The sequence below is a fragment of the Clupea harengus genome, chromosome 4 (genome assembly GCF_900700415.2).
Source record: "Clupea harengus chromosome 4, Ch_v2.0.2, whole genome shotgun sequence".
NCBI lineage: Eukaryota > Metazoa > Chordata > Actinopteri > Clupeiformes > Clupeidae > Clupea > Clupea harengus.
Window position 1 is genome coordinate 835061 of NC_045155.1, and position 16077 is coordinate 851137.

Consider the following 16077-nt stretch of genomic DNA (forward strand, 5'->3'; position numbering starts at 1 on the left):
AACGACGATCAACAGCGATTTAAGTTGTAACAATCATTCGGCCCTAGGCGGCGCCATGGTACAGTAAAATAATCAGTGCTATCTAAAATATATATCACTTCACTTTTTGCGAATGCCAATGTGCTTTTATAGGTATTAGATAAGATATTAGCCTTTTGTTTAATGTTAGCCTTACTACTTACATTTATAGCAGCAATTGAGCGTATCAGTTGTAGTAGGATTGCATCTGTTTGCTTTTTTGGTCATTGAGTCATTATACTAAAATCAAACAATGTTTTACTTCATATCGGAGTCTAGGGCTGAGGCAACTTCATGCTGTAGACTTATCGGCTGAAGTTCTCATTTGCCCTATTTCACAACTCGTAAGGTGGAGCAGCAATCGTTATTGGCTGTACAGAAGTTCACATATATTTAATTGTGTCATACGCCTGCCAATCAAATGAGGTTGTTTTTTGATTGGTAGTTCAGCTCCGTGTGTTTCACTGCATCCCGCCCTCTCTGTTTTTTCTGTGAGCCACTGCCAGAGCCCGCGGCCACTGCCTATGTGACGTCACTGATGCTACAGTGATGGGAAGTCGAGCGAGTGCTGGTAAGTTGGTCTCTAAACCAATAAAATTGCAGAACTCGGAAGCAGGAAACTATTTTTTAAGAAATAAACTGAATGTAGTTGTAGTTGCTGACTTGCTGTAAGGTTTTGGTCACCGAGCAAGGAGGTTCACGTTCTCTTCTTAAGGCTAGATAAGTCTCTGTACTGAGACCTTGTATAAGTAGCACATATCGTTAGTATTTTCATCAATTCGTACGTTTGTTCGATGGTGAAGCTTGAATGAATCAGCTAAGTTAACAGTGAATTGGTACACTGACATCCCAATTTTTCAGTCAAGGGGACTCGTTTGACAGCAGCCGGTTAGCCAGCTAGCATTGTTACAGCACTTTCGCATCAGTCTATCAAGGTAAATATAAGTGCAACGTAAAAGCGCAACCATCAGTATTCTACGTCAGAATGATGGTACATAAGCTGAGTTACTTGTGTGTGATTTGAATTGATCAAATGTGGCTATGAAGAACTCTATTACTAAAAACAAGCCAGCTTGTTTTTGTAATATAGCGTCTATATGTGTATAGCCGGCTGTAAGTTCTGGTGCGGTCTAGTCAAGCTGAGCCTTTTAAATAAGGGATTGGACTGCGGATTTTGCTAATAACATTAGCCTTCACTGGGTAAGCTAGTTGGAGTTACGCTGTACATTTAGGTAGTTATTTTTGCGTCAGCAAAGTGCGAGGATGTAGCTCTTTTACATTCAGGATGGAACCTATTGGAAAGAGTACACAATAGAATATATGTAACCTTTTTAACACCCCCACCCTACCTTATACTTTTTAGAACGGCCCCACACGGCGCAAATAAGCGCCCAGAAACAACCTGGTATGTGAGCAGACGCAGTACTTTGTGTGTAGATTTTGTGACAAAGTAGTAGTAGTCTATTTTGTTTTGGCTTGACCTCTAGTCTGTTTGTACTCTACTCATGCAGTTTTGCTGTGAATTGTATCATTGTGGTAAATTCTGTCATCCTTCGTTCTCCACCTTTTCATATGTTTAGTGGTTCCACTCTGTGTTGTGAAAGCATCCCTCGACCATACCCGTTGTACCTGTTGACCTTCGTGGCAAGCAGTGCGCTTTGTGTTTTGTTTATGCTTATATGACAAGCCTGTGTTGCATGTAATTAGCTGATGTTTTGCTCAGTGTTAAGTTCTATGATTGTTCTGAAGAGTCTTGAACAGTGTGTTGCCCTTTCAGAGAAGATGAGCCTGCCACTCTCTCGATCCGAAGTGTTCGGGCAGCTTCGGAAAGACCTTTATGATGATGAGGAGTTCCATCAGACGGATGTTCACATCTTTATCATCATGGGTGCTTCGGTGAGGATTTGTGTGTGTGTGTGTGTGTGTGTGTGTGTGTGAGTGAATAAGACTGCAGTTCCTCATAATTCGTCATGCACTATTAATAATAAGATGTATGCAGTGAAAAGTCAGGCGCATTTCGTGTCTTTCAGTCTTGGGCCTTGTGGTAGTCAAATGATGCACATAGTATCAAATAGCATAAATAAAATAAAATCTTTCTACCATTGAGACGGTACTGTATTCTCCTCTCTGGCTATAAAGTAAAATTATGTCATACTGGACATCAGAGTCCAAGGGAAGGAGGAAGTGTGTGAGCGAGAAAATAGAAAGATTTGAGGAAACAAATCTCTTTTTTATTTTTTTTCCTTCATGAATGAGGAAATGTTCTGCAAACAAGACATTCTCAGGTTGTGTAATTCAGAAGCACAGCCATATCTGGTACATGTCCAGACACACAAGCGTTTCAAGGTCTTGGGTTCGTTGGTTGGCCAATTGCATTTGGAACAGGCCATAATTTGTTCAGTCATGCATGGTGCCGAAACCTTACCTTATAACAATTGTATTGTTTTGGCGCTATATAAAATAAATTGAATTTTCTGTTTAAATCCAGATAAGGTGAAGAGGCCAAGGGAACCTCTGTGGAATGTCTGTGTCCAGTAATCTTGCTTTGCTGTGGTTATGGTTGTTTACTTAGCAGAATACTAATTAATTAATTAATTATTTCATGAAAAAGTGGGAAGTTTAATAACATTGATACATTTAACAGTAACAAATAGAAAATGGCAAACTAGTAAATTGCTTTGATATATATATCATAAGTACAGCTCTTCTTTCTAATTTAGTCAAGTCATTGTGAGGTTGCAGGTGTTGAGGCGGTGGCATTGTGTTGTGAATGGGGAAATCTGATCCTTCCTGTGTGTCCATGATTACCCCATGCTCTCCCCCATCAAACAGGCTGGGCTGCTTAAATAAACTCTATTTATCTTCCATCTCTCCTCTCCGCCCCCGACATTTCTCCTGTTCTGCTTGTTTTTTCTTTCTTCTTTTTTTTTTTTTTCCCTCAGGAGTGGGCTGTTGTAGCCTGTTTGTGCAACATCACCCTTCAGTCAGCATGTTTCTTTCAACAGGTGTGGCTACGGCCCACAGAGTGTGAGTGAGAGTGTGAGTGAGAGTGTGAGTGTGAGTGAGAGTGTGAGTGTGAGTGTGAGTGAGAGTGTGAGTGAGAGTGTGAGTGAGAGTGTGAGTGTGAGTGTGAGTGAGAGTGTGAGTGAGAGTGTGAGTGAGAGTGTGAGTGTGAGTGAGAGTGAGAGTGAGAGTGAGAGTGAGAGTGTGAGTGTGAGAGTGTGAATGAGAGTGTGAATGAGAGTGTGAGTGCGAGTGTGAGTGCGAGAGTGTGAATGAGAGTGTGAGTGTGTGTGAGAGTGCGAGTGCGTGTGTGTGTGTGCGAGTGTGAGTGTGTGTGAGATATCAGGGCCATGCAGCTCAATCGGTGCTTATTGTGTTTTCTGACGGGCCGCTGGGCTTTCCTCAGTGACCCTGTCCCAGGTTAAGGTCACTGGAATGACATGGTTCTGTATAAGGAGCCTTGTTCGATGCCTCCACTGTTTTCTTGTGTCAGTGTGTGTGTGCGCCCTTGGCTGTTTGATGCACAGCCAAACGTATCCCATGCTAATCACTCTGCACATTGGTTTGTGGTGTAAGGAAGAGAATGTGGAGTTTTTAAAACCTTACTGAAAAGTCAGACTGATCACAACATAGACACTAGTACAGAAGGCCTGTGTTCTGAGAAGGCACATTCTTTTTTGGGGGGGGGGTGGGTGGGTATGTTGAAAGAATGCATGTTGAAAGTAGGCAAATTGAAGTTATAACCAAGCACGAGAGCTTTGTGGTAAAACGGGTCGTGTCCACAGGTTTGCAGATTAGGAAAGTCCTAGGAGTTTGAGGCAATGTTGGCTTGAGTGTTGAGGTTTACTGAGAGTGGGAGGGGGAGGGGGCAAGATGGGAGTTTGCCGTGTCACCCTGAGTAGGCATTTGACTGTGAGGAGAGTTACATGACTAACACTGTCTCTCATTGATTTAAAAAAAAAAAAAGTAATAATAATAATAATTAAACACCCTCTTAGCTCTGTCCAAACAGGTGTGTTTGGTCAACTGAGTCAACTGTCAACTGAGTCCTAGTGCTGTTTATCTGAAGTGGGACTGGCAGTACAATAAGGAAAGATATCACACAAATGCTAAGGGATGGGCCGTCGCTTACAGAGGTTAAGGAACTGAAGCATGATACTTCAGGCGCTGTTCATGGTGTCTGTGTTAGAGGGTGTGTTTCTTTACTGTCGAGTCACTGTTTGCTCACAGAGATACAGAGTACAGTCATGAGCTTACCTGTGCTGACTCGGCTGTTTTCAGAGTCGGTTTTTCTCCGTGGGATTACAGCTGTTGGGAACGAGGTTATGAGGGCAAATGTACTGCTCTCTTTTACCAGCCAGTGAAACGTGGTGTTCAGTCTTTTCCTACTGTACCTGTTGTCAGGTCTTTGGCTAGCCCACTGTCAAAGCCATGTTAAATAGAACAGGAACATATGGCTTTCTGATCTTCTTCATGTTTTGCCTTTGTTTTCTCCTCAGGGGGATCTAGCCAAAAAGAAAATCTACCCGACACTATGGTGGGTCTTTGTATTTTATGTCAATAACCTCCTATGACTAAACCTAGGCACTATTTAAAATCCGTTTACATGCATTGTACACTTGCCATTGTACAGACATGGCCTTAAAAGTGCAATATTTTGTGTTCTCAAAACTAAACGTGTGTTTAAAACTCCCATAAAAATTGAAATTTGTAGGAGCAGTGAAAAGATGGATTTACACTCATTTTTCCATGAGTAGGGACATGTAAACCAATGACATAAATGGTCTAAAACAGACAAACAATGTGCACACACACAACACAGAGAACTATCAGTAAACAGTGAATTTACTTCTAAATGTACATCTACTATGCAAGCACTCTTGTTTGACCAGAAAAACTAACATATTGCTACATATTACATATTCATACATAATACATATAAATGTACACCTTGATATTCCGGCATGTTCTAACCCCTGAGCTCTCTCTCCTGTGCCGGTCCGTCCGCAGGTGGCTCTTCAGGGACGGGCTCCTCCCAGAGGACACTTACTTCGTGGGCTTCGCCCGCTCGGACCTGACGGTGGACGCCATTCGGGCTGCGTGCCTGCCACACATGAAGGTAGAAATTCAAAGTCTTTGCTTTCCTGTTTGTGTGTGTGTTGTGGTATCATGAGAGGCTTTACCACTGAGCTGGGTGTAGGGCAGTGCGTAATCAACAGGACAGAGCAGGCAAAAGTGCTTTCAAACGAGGAATTCGGTTTATTCACCAACACAAAGTATTTCAGGAAGCAAACAATAAAGTTCTTCAAATGCAAAACATAGGCTTCATAAAGTTGCTCCTAACTTAAGTCCTACCAACTGAGGTTGCAAACTCAAAGTTCGTCTGTCCAGGTCCTTCCCGGTGGTGCTTGCCTTCCCCCTTCCGGACTCGGCTTAGCAAGCGCTTCAGCAAGCGTGTCAACAAAGGCTTCACCTGCACGTCAGGTGCTTCCCGTTCTCCCTCCTGGCTCTCTCTTTCACAACAGGCACCACCTGTCCTAAATGCTCCTTCCATCAGGTGCCTTAAGCACCTACACCTGGTTGGGTGCTGCTGCATTCTGGGAGATGTAGTGCCACTGGCAGCCATCTTGTGGTGTGGCAGCCAGACCTCCACACGAACACCACACCCCTCTGATAGCTGGCCCATCGTGATGCCACAGTGTGTGCGCGTGCATCTGTGCATGTGTGCGTGCATGTGCATTTATGTGCTTGGCAGTGCTGGTAGATCCAGGCACTAACTGTGTGAGCATCATCTCCTTATCTGAGCAATAACAGTCTAATAATCTCAGCAACAGAGTGCATAGAGGGAAGAGAGCTTCGTAAATCCAAATCCACTGAGCCCCCCCCACCCCCCCCAAACAAGATCACTTAACGCATATACACTCTCACACACTCACACTTTCACACACATACTCACACACACACACTCACACACACACACTCACACACACACACACACACACATACTCACACACACACTCTCACACACTCTCACACACTCTCACACACTCTCACACACTCACACTCTCACACACACACACACACACACACACACACTCTCTCATATGTACTGATACGCCAACTCCACTACCCCACCAGGTGGGCGAGTCCGAGGCGGAGCGCGTGGATGCGTTCTTCAAGCGGAACTTCTACGTGAGCGGGAAGTACGACGACGACGCCTCCTTCACCAAGCTGCACGAGTACCTGCTGGGTCTGCCCAGTGGCAGCGAGGCCAACCGCCTCTTCTACCTGGCACTGCCGCCCAGCGTCTACCACAACGTCACCAAGAACATCCGCAACCACTGCATGGCCACCAAGTGAGTCCCATCCCATTGACCGAAAAGAACATTTAAATGACATTTACATTTAGTCATTTAGCAGACGCTTTTATTTACATTACATTACATTTAGTCATTTAGCAGACGCTTTATCCAAAGCGACGCACAAAGGAGAGAACAATCAAGCTCCGAGCAATAGAGACCTAGTGTAACAATAAATACTACTTTACATAAGAAATAAAAAAAGTGCAAGAATGTAACTTCTGTAAGTGCGAGTTACTTAATAGTAAGAGGAGATGGCATTAGAGGAAAGATAAGCAGCTCGTTCCAAAAGAACAGGCAGCACGGTGTCGTGCACTTCAGTCACGTCAAAACAAACAGTTCCTCAGTTGTGCCCAGAACTGGCCCATATTTAGTTCAATCTGATGACATGCTCTATTTCCTTCCAGTCATTTCCCTTTTGCTATCTAATGAGGAAGTCTCTGGAACAAAGTTCATGTTTATCGGAACTCTCATTATTCCTGCCACTCTTGCCCAGTCTCTGATCACAGGGTCACCATGAGTGATATTAGCGTACAGTGCTAAATGCAATTACACTGTAAGATTTCCTGACTAACGGTGTTGTTTGAGTCTTGAAGAGTTATATTTACTGCTTAATTGTTTGTTTCCTTGGGCGTTACGTCAGCCGATATGCATTATTACCCTGTTACTGTAATAGCCTTTATGGTGAGAGAGTACTTCTGGGTGGGTTGAATGGGTTTTAAGTGATCATTTATCTCTGTGTGTGTGTGTGTGTGTGTGTGTGTGTGTGTGTGTGTGTGTGTGTGTGTCAGGGGCTGGAACAGGGTGATTGTTGAGAAGCCCTTTGGTCATGACCTCCAGAGTTCCGAGGACCTGTCGAATCACCTCTCCTCTCTGTTCACGGAGGACCAGATCTACCGCATCGACCACTACCTGGGCAAAGAGATGGTTCAGAATCTCATGGTTCTCAGGTAGATCATCATCTCCTAATGCATCTTAATGTTAAAAAGTTTTCTATTATGCTTATGTTAATTCATTTTTATTTTATTGTATTATTATAGTTAGTTTTTAATATGTTGGCACTCTGAGATTCTTTTGAATGAAGAGTGCATTACAAATAAAATAAATTATTAATATTATTATTATTATTATTATTATTATTTTGGTGCTTATCTGGGTTCTTCTTGAACTTTGAGCCTGTCCCATCCCATGATCCAGATCCCTTGATCCACATTTGAGAGCTTGGACACTCGACGTGTGCATTCATGTATTGACTGCAAGTTGATATGTTTTTTTGTATTCCTGTAATGAGCTAAAGTATGAGGTGTTTTATGGGTACTTTGCCCTTGTGGACACCCCCAGAATGTACCAGGTGCCCCAATGTGCCCCCCAGCCTCTAGGAGTGCGTTAATAATCCCCCAGAATGCACCAGGTGCCCCAATGTGCCCCCCAGCCTCTAGGTGTGCGTTAATAATCCCCCAGAATGTACCAGGTGCCCCAATGTGCCCCCAGCCTCTAGGAGTGCGTTAATAATCCCCCAGAATGCACCAGGTGCCCCAATGTGCCCCCCAGCCTCTAGATGTGCGTTAATAATCCCCCAGAATGCACCAGACGCCCCAATGTGCCCCCCAGCCTCTAGATGTGCGTTAATAATCCATGTGTCACTAATCCATAAAGAGTTGGTCTCGTGGTGCTTGTTTTGAATGTATTCCCTTCCTCAATTCCCTAAAACATTGCTCTTCTTACACTCTTGCTGTATCTGCCAGCGTCCCTAAAGCATTGCTGTCCTTACACACTCTTGCTGTATCTGCCAGCGTCCCTAAAGCATTGCTGTCCTTACACACTCTTGCTGTATCTGCCAGCGTCCCTAAAGCATTGCTGTCCTTACACACTCTTGCTGTATCTGCCAGCGTCCCTAAAGCATTGCTGTCCTTACACACTCTTGCTGTGTCTGCCAGCGTCCCTAAAGCATTGCTGTCCTTACACACTCTTGCTGTGTCTGCCAGCTCTTCTACCTCCCCTACCCCTTTCTCTTTTCCTTCATTTGCTTGTCAAGAAACACCTGCCTTCTTTTGCATAATTAGGGCCTTCAAGCCTTAAGATATTACTCTTTAACATACTCGGCCATGCTCCATGTTGATCTCTCTCTCCTCTCTCTCTCTCTCTCTCTCTCTCTCTCTCTCCCTCCCCCCCATCTCTTTCTCTCTCTCTCTCTTTCTCTCTCTCTCCCTCCCTCCCCCCCATATCTCTCTCTCTCTCTCCCTCCCTCCCCCCCATCTCTCTCTCTCTCTCTCTTTCTCTTTCTCTTTCTTTCTCTCCCTCCCTCCCCCTCCCTCTCTCTCTCTCTCTCTCTCTCTCCCTCCCTCCCCCTCCCTCTCTCTCTCTCTCTCTCTCCCTCTCTCCCTCTCTCTCTCTCTCTCTCCCTCTCTCTCTCTCCCTCCCCCCCCCATCTCTCTCTCTCTCTCTCTCTCTCCCCCCCTCCTCCCCCATCTCTCTGTAGGTTTGGCAACCGTATCTTTGGTCCTATTTGGAACAGGGACAGCATAGCCAGTGTGGTACTGACCTTCAAGGAGCCTTTTGGCACACAGGGTCGAGGCGGCTATTTCGACGAGTTTGGCATCATCCGGTAGGGGACCAGACCCGTGTCATAATCCTCAGATTAGTTCAAACCACATAACATGATTAATAGATTTAGGATATCATCGCAAAGCTCCAGATTAAATTAATGAATTAATCCAGGTGCATCCTCTTGTGGTGCTGAGCTATTTGTCTTTATTTATGACTAACTATTTATGTACAAACCATCTTTATGTTTCTGTTTACTTTCTGTCCACACTATTCTGTGCTATCTGTCTCTCTCATCCACCTCCTGAAAGTGTTGTTGAATGAATGTTGTTGTTGTCTCAAATGTTTGACATTAATCCCCCCCCTCTGGACAGTGATGTCATGCAGAACCACCTTCTCCAGATGCTTTGTCTGGTTGCCATGGAGAAACCCGCCTCCACCAGTTCCGACGACGTTCGAGATGAGAAGGTAACCGACATGAAAACGAGATTACTAAACACAGATGTTCCTCATTAGGAAGCTACTAATGTCCCCCCCGCCCCCCCTCCCTCTCTGTGGTGTGTCTGTCTGTCTCTCACTGATGCTTGTGTCGCCCCCTGCAGGTGAAAGTGCTGAAGTGCATTTCTCCACTCACCCTGGATAATGCCGTGTTGGGACAGTACGTGGGGAATCCGGAGGGGGAGGGAGACGCGAAGCTCAGCTACCTGGACGACCCCACCGTTCCCAAAGGATCCACGACCGCCACCTTCGCCACCGCGGTCATTTACGTCAACAACGAGCGCTGGGATGGTAGGAGTTTTCTCAGACCGCTGCCTGCATATAGTCATTATACAGTCACAGAGACCATATAGTCATTATACAGTCACAGAGACCATATAGTCATTATACAGTCACAGATATTATATAGTCATTATACAGTCACAGATATTATATAGTCATTATACAGTCACAGATATTATATAGTCATTATACAGACACAGAGATTCTATATTCATTATACAGACACAGAGATTCTATATTCATTATACAGACACAGATATTATATAGTCATTATACAGTCACAGATATTATATATTCATTATACAGTCACAGATATTATATATTCATTATACAGACACAGAGATTCTATATTCATTATACAGACACAGATATTATATAGTCATTATACAGTCACAGACACTCACACACACACAGATATTATATAGTCATTATACAGTCACAGATATTATATATTCATTATACAGACACAGATTATATATTCATTATACAGACACAGATTATATATTCATTATACAGACATAGAGACTCTATAGTCATTACAGACATTGGGACTCTATAATCATTGGCTCAGACATGCTCTATAATCATTGGCTCAGACAGATACTCTATAATCATTGGCTCAGACAGATACTCTATGTTCATTGGCTCAGACAGTGACTCTACAGTCATTGGCTCAGACAGACTCTATAATCATTGGCTCAGACATGCTCTCTTGTCATTGGCTCATACAGGGACTCTACAGTCATTGGCTCAGACAGATACTCTACAGTCATTGGCTCATACAGACTCTACAGTCATTGGCTCAGACAGACTCTACAGTCATTGGCTCAGACAGATACTCTACAGTCATTGGCTCAGACAGATACTCTATGGTCATTGGCTCAGACAGATACTCTACAGTCATTGGCTCAGACAGATACTCTAGTCATTGGCTCAGACAGATACTCTACAGTCATTGGCTCAGACAGATACTCTATAGTCATTGGCTCAGACAGATACTCTACAGTCATTGGCTCATACAGACTCTACAGTCATTGGCTCAGACAGACTCTACAGTCATTGGCTCAGACAGATACTCTACAGTCATTGGCTCAGACAGATACTCTACAGTCATTGGCTCAGACAGATACTCTACAGTCATTGGCTCATACAGACTCTACAGTCATTGGCTCAGACAGATACTCTACAGTCATTGGCTCAGACAGATACTCTACAGTCATTGGCTCAGAGAGATACTCTACAGTCATTGGCTCAGACAGATACTCTACAGTCATTGGCTCATACAGACTCTACAGTCATTGGCTCAGACAGAGACTCTCTTGTTCTGTGATTAGGGGTTTACTTCCTCTTGTGATGTCAGGAGTCAAATCTCTCTTCTCTCCTTCTGTGCCATCTCTCTTCTGCTCTCTTTCTTTTGCTTTTCCATTGTGTCCTTCTCTTCTGCTCTCTTTCTTTCGCTTTTCTTCTCATTTTTCTTCTATTCCTCTGACCTCCTCTTCACCCCTCTCTACATCTCTCCTTTGCTCCCTTTCCTCTGCTTTATCTCTCATCTATCCTTTTTATCTTTTACTCTCCTTCGTTCCCTTTCCTCTGCTTTATCTCTCATCTCTCCCTCTCGTCATTTTCTCTCCTCCCTTCTCCTCCTCAGGTGTTCCGTTTATCCTGCGGTGTGGCAAGGCTCTGAATGAGCGGAAGGCCGAGGTGCGGCTGCAGTTTAAGGACGTGCCCGGCGACATCTTCGGCTCGCAGTGCCGGCGCAACGAGCTGGTGGTGCGCGTGCAGCCCAACGAGGCCATCTACGCCAAGATGATGACCAAGAAGCCCGGCGTCTACTTCAGCCCCGAGGAGACCGAGTTGGACCTCACCTACGGCAGCAGATACAAGGTGTGTGTGGGACCGGCACCAGGACCGTCTGATGTTTACAAAACAGCGTCCAGATTCTGTCTTCCAGAATTTGAACCAGACACACACACACACAGAGACTATTGCTCCCTTTTATTTATATATATAAATTGAGATTATAAATGTATTTGCAGTGATCGACTAGACACATTATGGTTGGATTGATTCAATCCCATCACTTTGAAATCCAATAGAAGTGATTTAACTTGATAAACAAGATTAAGTTATTGTATCTCCTTCCCTCTTAACCTAAACCAAAACCAGTTGGGGGGAGTCCTTGTGCTTGAAATGTGAAGTGTACAGTTTTGTGGAATACCTACCTGCACCCCCAGAAGGTCAGAGTTTGTTAATGTGTGTTCCTCACTCAGGATGTCAAACTGCCTGATGCATACGAGCGTCTTATCCTGGACGTTTTCTGTGGCAGTCAGATGCACTTTGTGCGCAGGTTGGTCCCCTTCCCTTCCCTAACCCTTCCCTTCTCTTCTCTTCCCTTCCCTTCTCTTCTCCTTCTCTTCTCTTCTCTTCTCTTCTCTTCTCTTCTCTTCCCTTCTCTTCCCTTCTCTTCTCTTCTCTTCTCTTCTCTTCTCTTCCCTTCTCTTCTCTTCTCTTCTCCTTCCCTTCCCTTCTCTTCTCTTCTCTTCCCTTCCCTTCTCTTCTCTTCTCTTCTCTTCCCTTCTCTTCCCTTCTCTTCTCTTCCCTTCTCTTCTCTTCTCTTCTCTTCTCTTCCCTTCTCTTCCCTTCTCTTCTCCTCCCTTCTCTTCTCTTCTCTTCTCTTCTCTTCTCTTCTCTTCCCTTCTCTTCCCTTCTCTTCTCTTCTCTTCTCTTCTCTTCCCTTCTCTTCCCTTCTCTTCTCCTCCCTTCTCTTCTCTTCTCTTCTCTTCTCTTCCCTTCTCTTCCCTTCTCTTCTCTTCTCTTCTCTTCCCTTCTCTTCCCTTCTCTTCTCTTCTCTTCTCTTCTCTTCCCTTCTCTTCCCTTCTCTTCCCTTCTCTTCCCTTCTCCTTCCCTTCTCTTCTCTTCCCTTCTCTTCCCTTCCCTTCTCTTCTCTTCTCCTTCTCTTCTCTTCTCTTCTCTTCTCCTTCTCTTCCCTTCTCTTCTCTTCCCTTCCCTTCTCTTCTCTTCTCCTTCCCTTCCGAACGTTATTTGTTGAATTTGTTTTCTATTGTGTTGTGACCTTCATATAGTTAAAGGCCTTTGGTAGAGGGGTCCTGCTTATCTGTGTGGATTTGACGTAATAGGATTGCATGAGCAGACAGCTGCAGTTTTGTTATTTCTTTGTTTCTCCACTAGATGGTGCCAATTAGCCACCCTGCTAATGTTGCCGTATGCTGTAGTGTTTTATGGCATTTTGTTGAAGCTTTTTCTGTTGTTTCTGTCGAGCAGCGATGAACTAAGGGAAGCGTGGAGGATCTTCACTCCTCTTCTTCATCAGGTAGAGAAAGAGAAGACGCCCCCCATCAAGTACACTTATGGAAGGTAAGCTCTTCAGCTAAAAGAGAATAGGCCTACGTTACCAGAGTGTATACATAAGCTTCATTTATGGTCTCCTTAAGCCATTCCACCTTATTCATCTCTCTCTCTCTCTCTCTCTCTCATGTCTTCACCTCCTCTTTCTCTCACCAGCCGTGGTCCCCCAGAGGCCGACGAGCTCCTGCAGAGGGTTGGCTTCCGCTACGCCGGCACTTACAAATGGGTTGAACCCCACAGGCTGTGAAGATGAACCACATGAACCACATCTCCAGGAAGTCAGCGGGGGGGGGCAGAGAAGGAAGCAAAGAAAGAAAGAGAACGATGTGGGGGGGGGGGGGGGCGAGAGGAGGCGAGGGGGGGTTGGGGGAGGGGGAGGAGTCGAGGGGGGGGTTTGGGCGAGGGGAGGCGAGTGGCTTAGTGCATCACACATGTCTGCATAATGAAGTCAAGTTTCTGAATATCTGAAACAGAAGAGGAAAACTCCAGTGTTTCTTTGGAAGGAGCAGCAGGATTGACCTTGGCCCCCCACTGCTCCATCCTAATAGAGATATGGTACCACTGACCAACATTCGACTCAGAGTCTTTGAAATACACAAACTTAATACGACTACTTCTATACATATTTAACTGCTATTTTACACTGTTATTATCCTAACCTACTTAAACGTTACAATGAGAGGTGGCATTCTCTGTATTTTCATGGGTTTGGAGCTTTGTTTATATTATGAGCATGACTTAAAAGTCAGATGATATTACCTGGCCATCCATCCAGCAGCAGACGCGAAGAGCTGGGGGCGATTTGTTTTCCCATGGGTGACTGTTTCTGCCAGTGCAGCATATTGTCACAGCAGGGCATATTGTCTGTGTCCAGCACTCTTGTCCTAGCACTGTGAAAGTCAGGCGTTCAGTGAAGCTAACAGATCTCGATGTGCACACACACACAGGCACACACACAGGCGCACACACAGGCGCACACACAGGCACACACACAGGCACACACACAGGCACACACACAGGCACACACACAAGCACACACACAAGCACACACACAGGCACACACACAGGCACACACACACACACAGGCACACACACACAGGCACACACACAGGCACACACACAGGCACACACACACAGGCACACACACAGGCACACACACAGGCACACACAGGCACACACACACACAGGCACAGGCACACGCACAGGTACAGGCACACACACAGGCACACGCACAGGCACACGCACAGGCACACGCACAGGCACACGCACAGGCACACACACAGGCACAGGCACAGGCGCACACACACAGGCACACACACAGGCACACACACAGGCACACACACAGGCACACACAGGCACACACACACACAGGCACACACACACACAGGCACACACACACACAGGCACACACACACAGGCACACACACAGGCACACACACAGGCACACACACACACAGGCACACACACACAGGCACACACACACAGGCACACACACACAGGCACACACACAGGCACACACACAGGCACACACACAGGCACACACACACAGGCACACACACAGGCACACACACACACAGGCACACACACACACAGGCACACACACACAGGCACACACACACAGGCACACACACACAGGCACACACACAGGCACACACACAGGCACACAGATTGCAGTTGCATTCCCTGGCATCGTTTACCACGAGGAGGATTGTTCATAGAGCTCGTTTCCAGTTTGTATTCTCTCTAAATGTGAGCCACACTGGGCCACTATGAGACAATATAAACACACACACACAGACACTGAGATACAGGTGTGATCTTCAGACCAGTGAAAGAGTCACTGTGGAAGGCTTTTAAGCGGAAATCCCTGCGTTTACATTTTTTGTAGCTTCCAGGAGAGAAGGAGGGACCTTCAGAGTGTGATGGAAATGATTAGATAGAACTAGCATTAGAAGAGAGAGAGTGAGCGTATGTATGTACGTATGTATATGTGTGTGTGTGTGTGTGTAGTCACATCAGGGGTGGCTATGGCGATTAAAAACAAATACTTGATGTCAGCATGTAAACTGGTGATGCTTGTCTTTGTAAGACATTGTTACCTCCCTCAATAAACACTCTCTTACCAAGGAAGGAATTTCACAACTTAACAATTTTCACAATTTCCAGAGGGGGACCATATACTAGACTGGCTCCTGTATGCTGGTTTGCTTTTCACCCTTCACACAATGATGGTGCTCTACAGGGTGCGTGTTTCATTTCAAACAAAGGGCCGGAACACTTTACTCTGTTACAGGTTGACGTCTCTCTTACTCATTTGGGAATTATTATTTGCTGGTTTCTGGTCACTATGACGTTTCTCTCTTAGACCTTGAGCTCTGTTATGGCTGCAGCAATTTAACTTTCTTTATTCTGGAAAAGTTTGAGCTCATATATATATATATATATATATATTTCTTTTTTGTATAAAAATCTGAACATATTTTTACTCATTAAATACTAGTTCTGTGTGTGGCTTCTTATCCTGGTTTCTCATTTATCGGAAATGTCCTATATAAACTGTACATTATGGAACACTGTAACAATACTCCCAAACGAAACATTTTAGGGTGTTTTGTCTTTATATGTATAACAATATCACTACACATGGTGAGGCTCGTGTGTGTGGGTGTCTGAGAGAGAGTAATACTGTGTGAGACAGAAATACCACACACACACACTCATCTATAAATACTCTGAATAGCTCCATCTGTGGCCTTTCAGATCAGACTGGAGCTCCTTTTGTGAAGGAGCGACTGTAGGCCCTGTCAGGGGCTGTGCTGTGCTGTCCTGTCCTGTCCTGTCCTGAGGACATTCAATTCAATTCAATTTGATTTATATAACAATACAATTGTCTCTAGGCGCTTTACAGAGCCCAGAGCCTGAACCCCCTTAGTGCAAGCACATTGGCAACACGGGCAAGAAAAAACTCCCTGTTGGTCAGGAAGGAACCTTAAGCAGAACCACGGCA

The 16077-nt window shown here is 45.0% G+C and overlaps 1 protein-coding gene across 4 annotated transcripts; it reads left to right on the forward strand.

Moving 5' to 3' along the window:
* The first annotated feature begins 496 nt into the window (after positions 1-496).
* g6pd (glucose-6-phosphate dehydrogenase) lies at positions 497-13385 on the forward strand. Of its 4 annotated transcripts, none has more exons than XM_031565662.2 (13): positions 497-589; positions 1796-1914; positions 4521-4558; positions 5032-5140; positions 6160-6377; positions 7172-7330; positions 8860-8985; positions 9299-9392; positions 9527-9713; positions 11353-11588; positions 11975-12051; positions 12987-13079; positions 13227-13385. In XM_031565662.2, the coding sequence occupies exons 1-13, from the start codon at positions 568-570 to the stop codon at positions 13315-13317; spliced, it is 1569 nt and encodes a 522-aa protein (XP_031421522.1). In that variant the 5' UTR covers positions 497-567; the 3' UTR covers positions 13318-13385. The 4 variants fall into 4 exon arrangements, with proteins under 4 accessions (XP_031421522.1, XP_031421523.1, XP_031421524.1 ...); XM_031565663.2 differs by lacking the exon at positions 497-589 and adding an exon at positions 604-953; XM_031565664.2 differs by lacking the exon at positions 497-589 and adding an exon at positions 967-1423.
* Positions 13386-16077: the final 2692 nt, after the last annotated feature.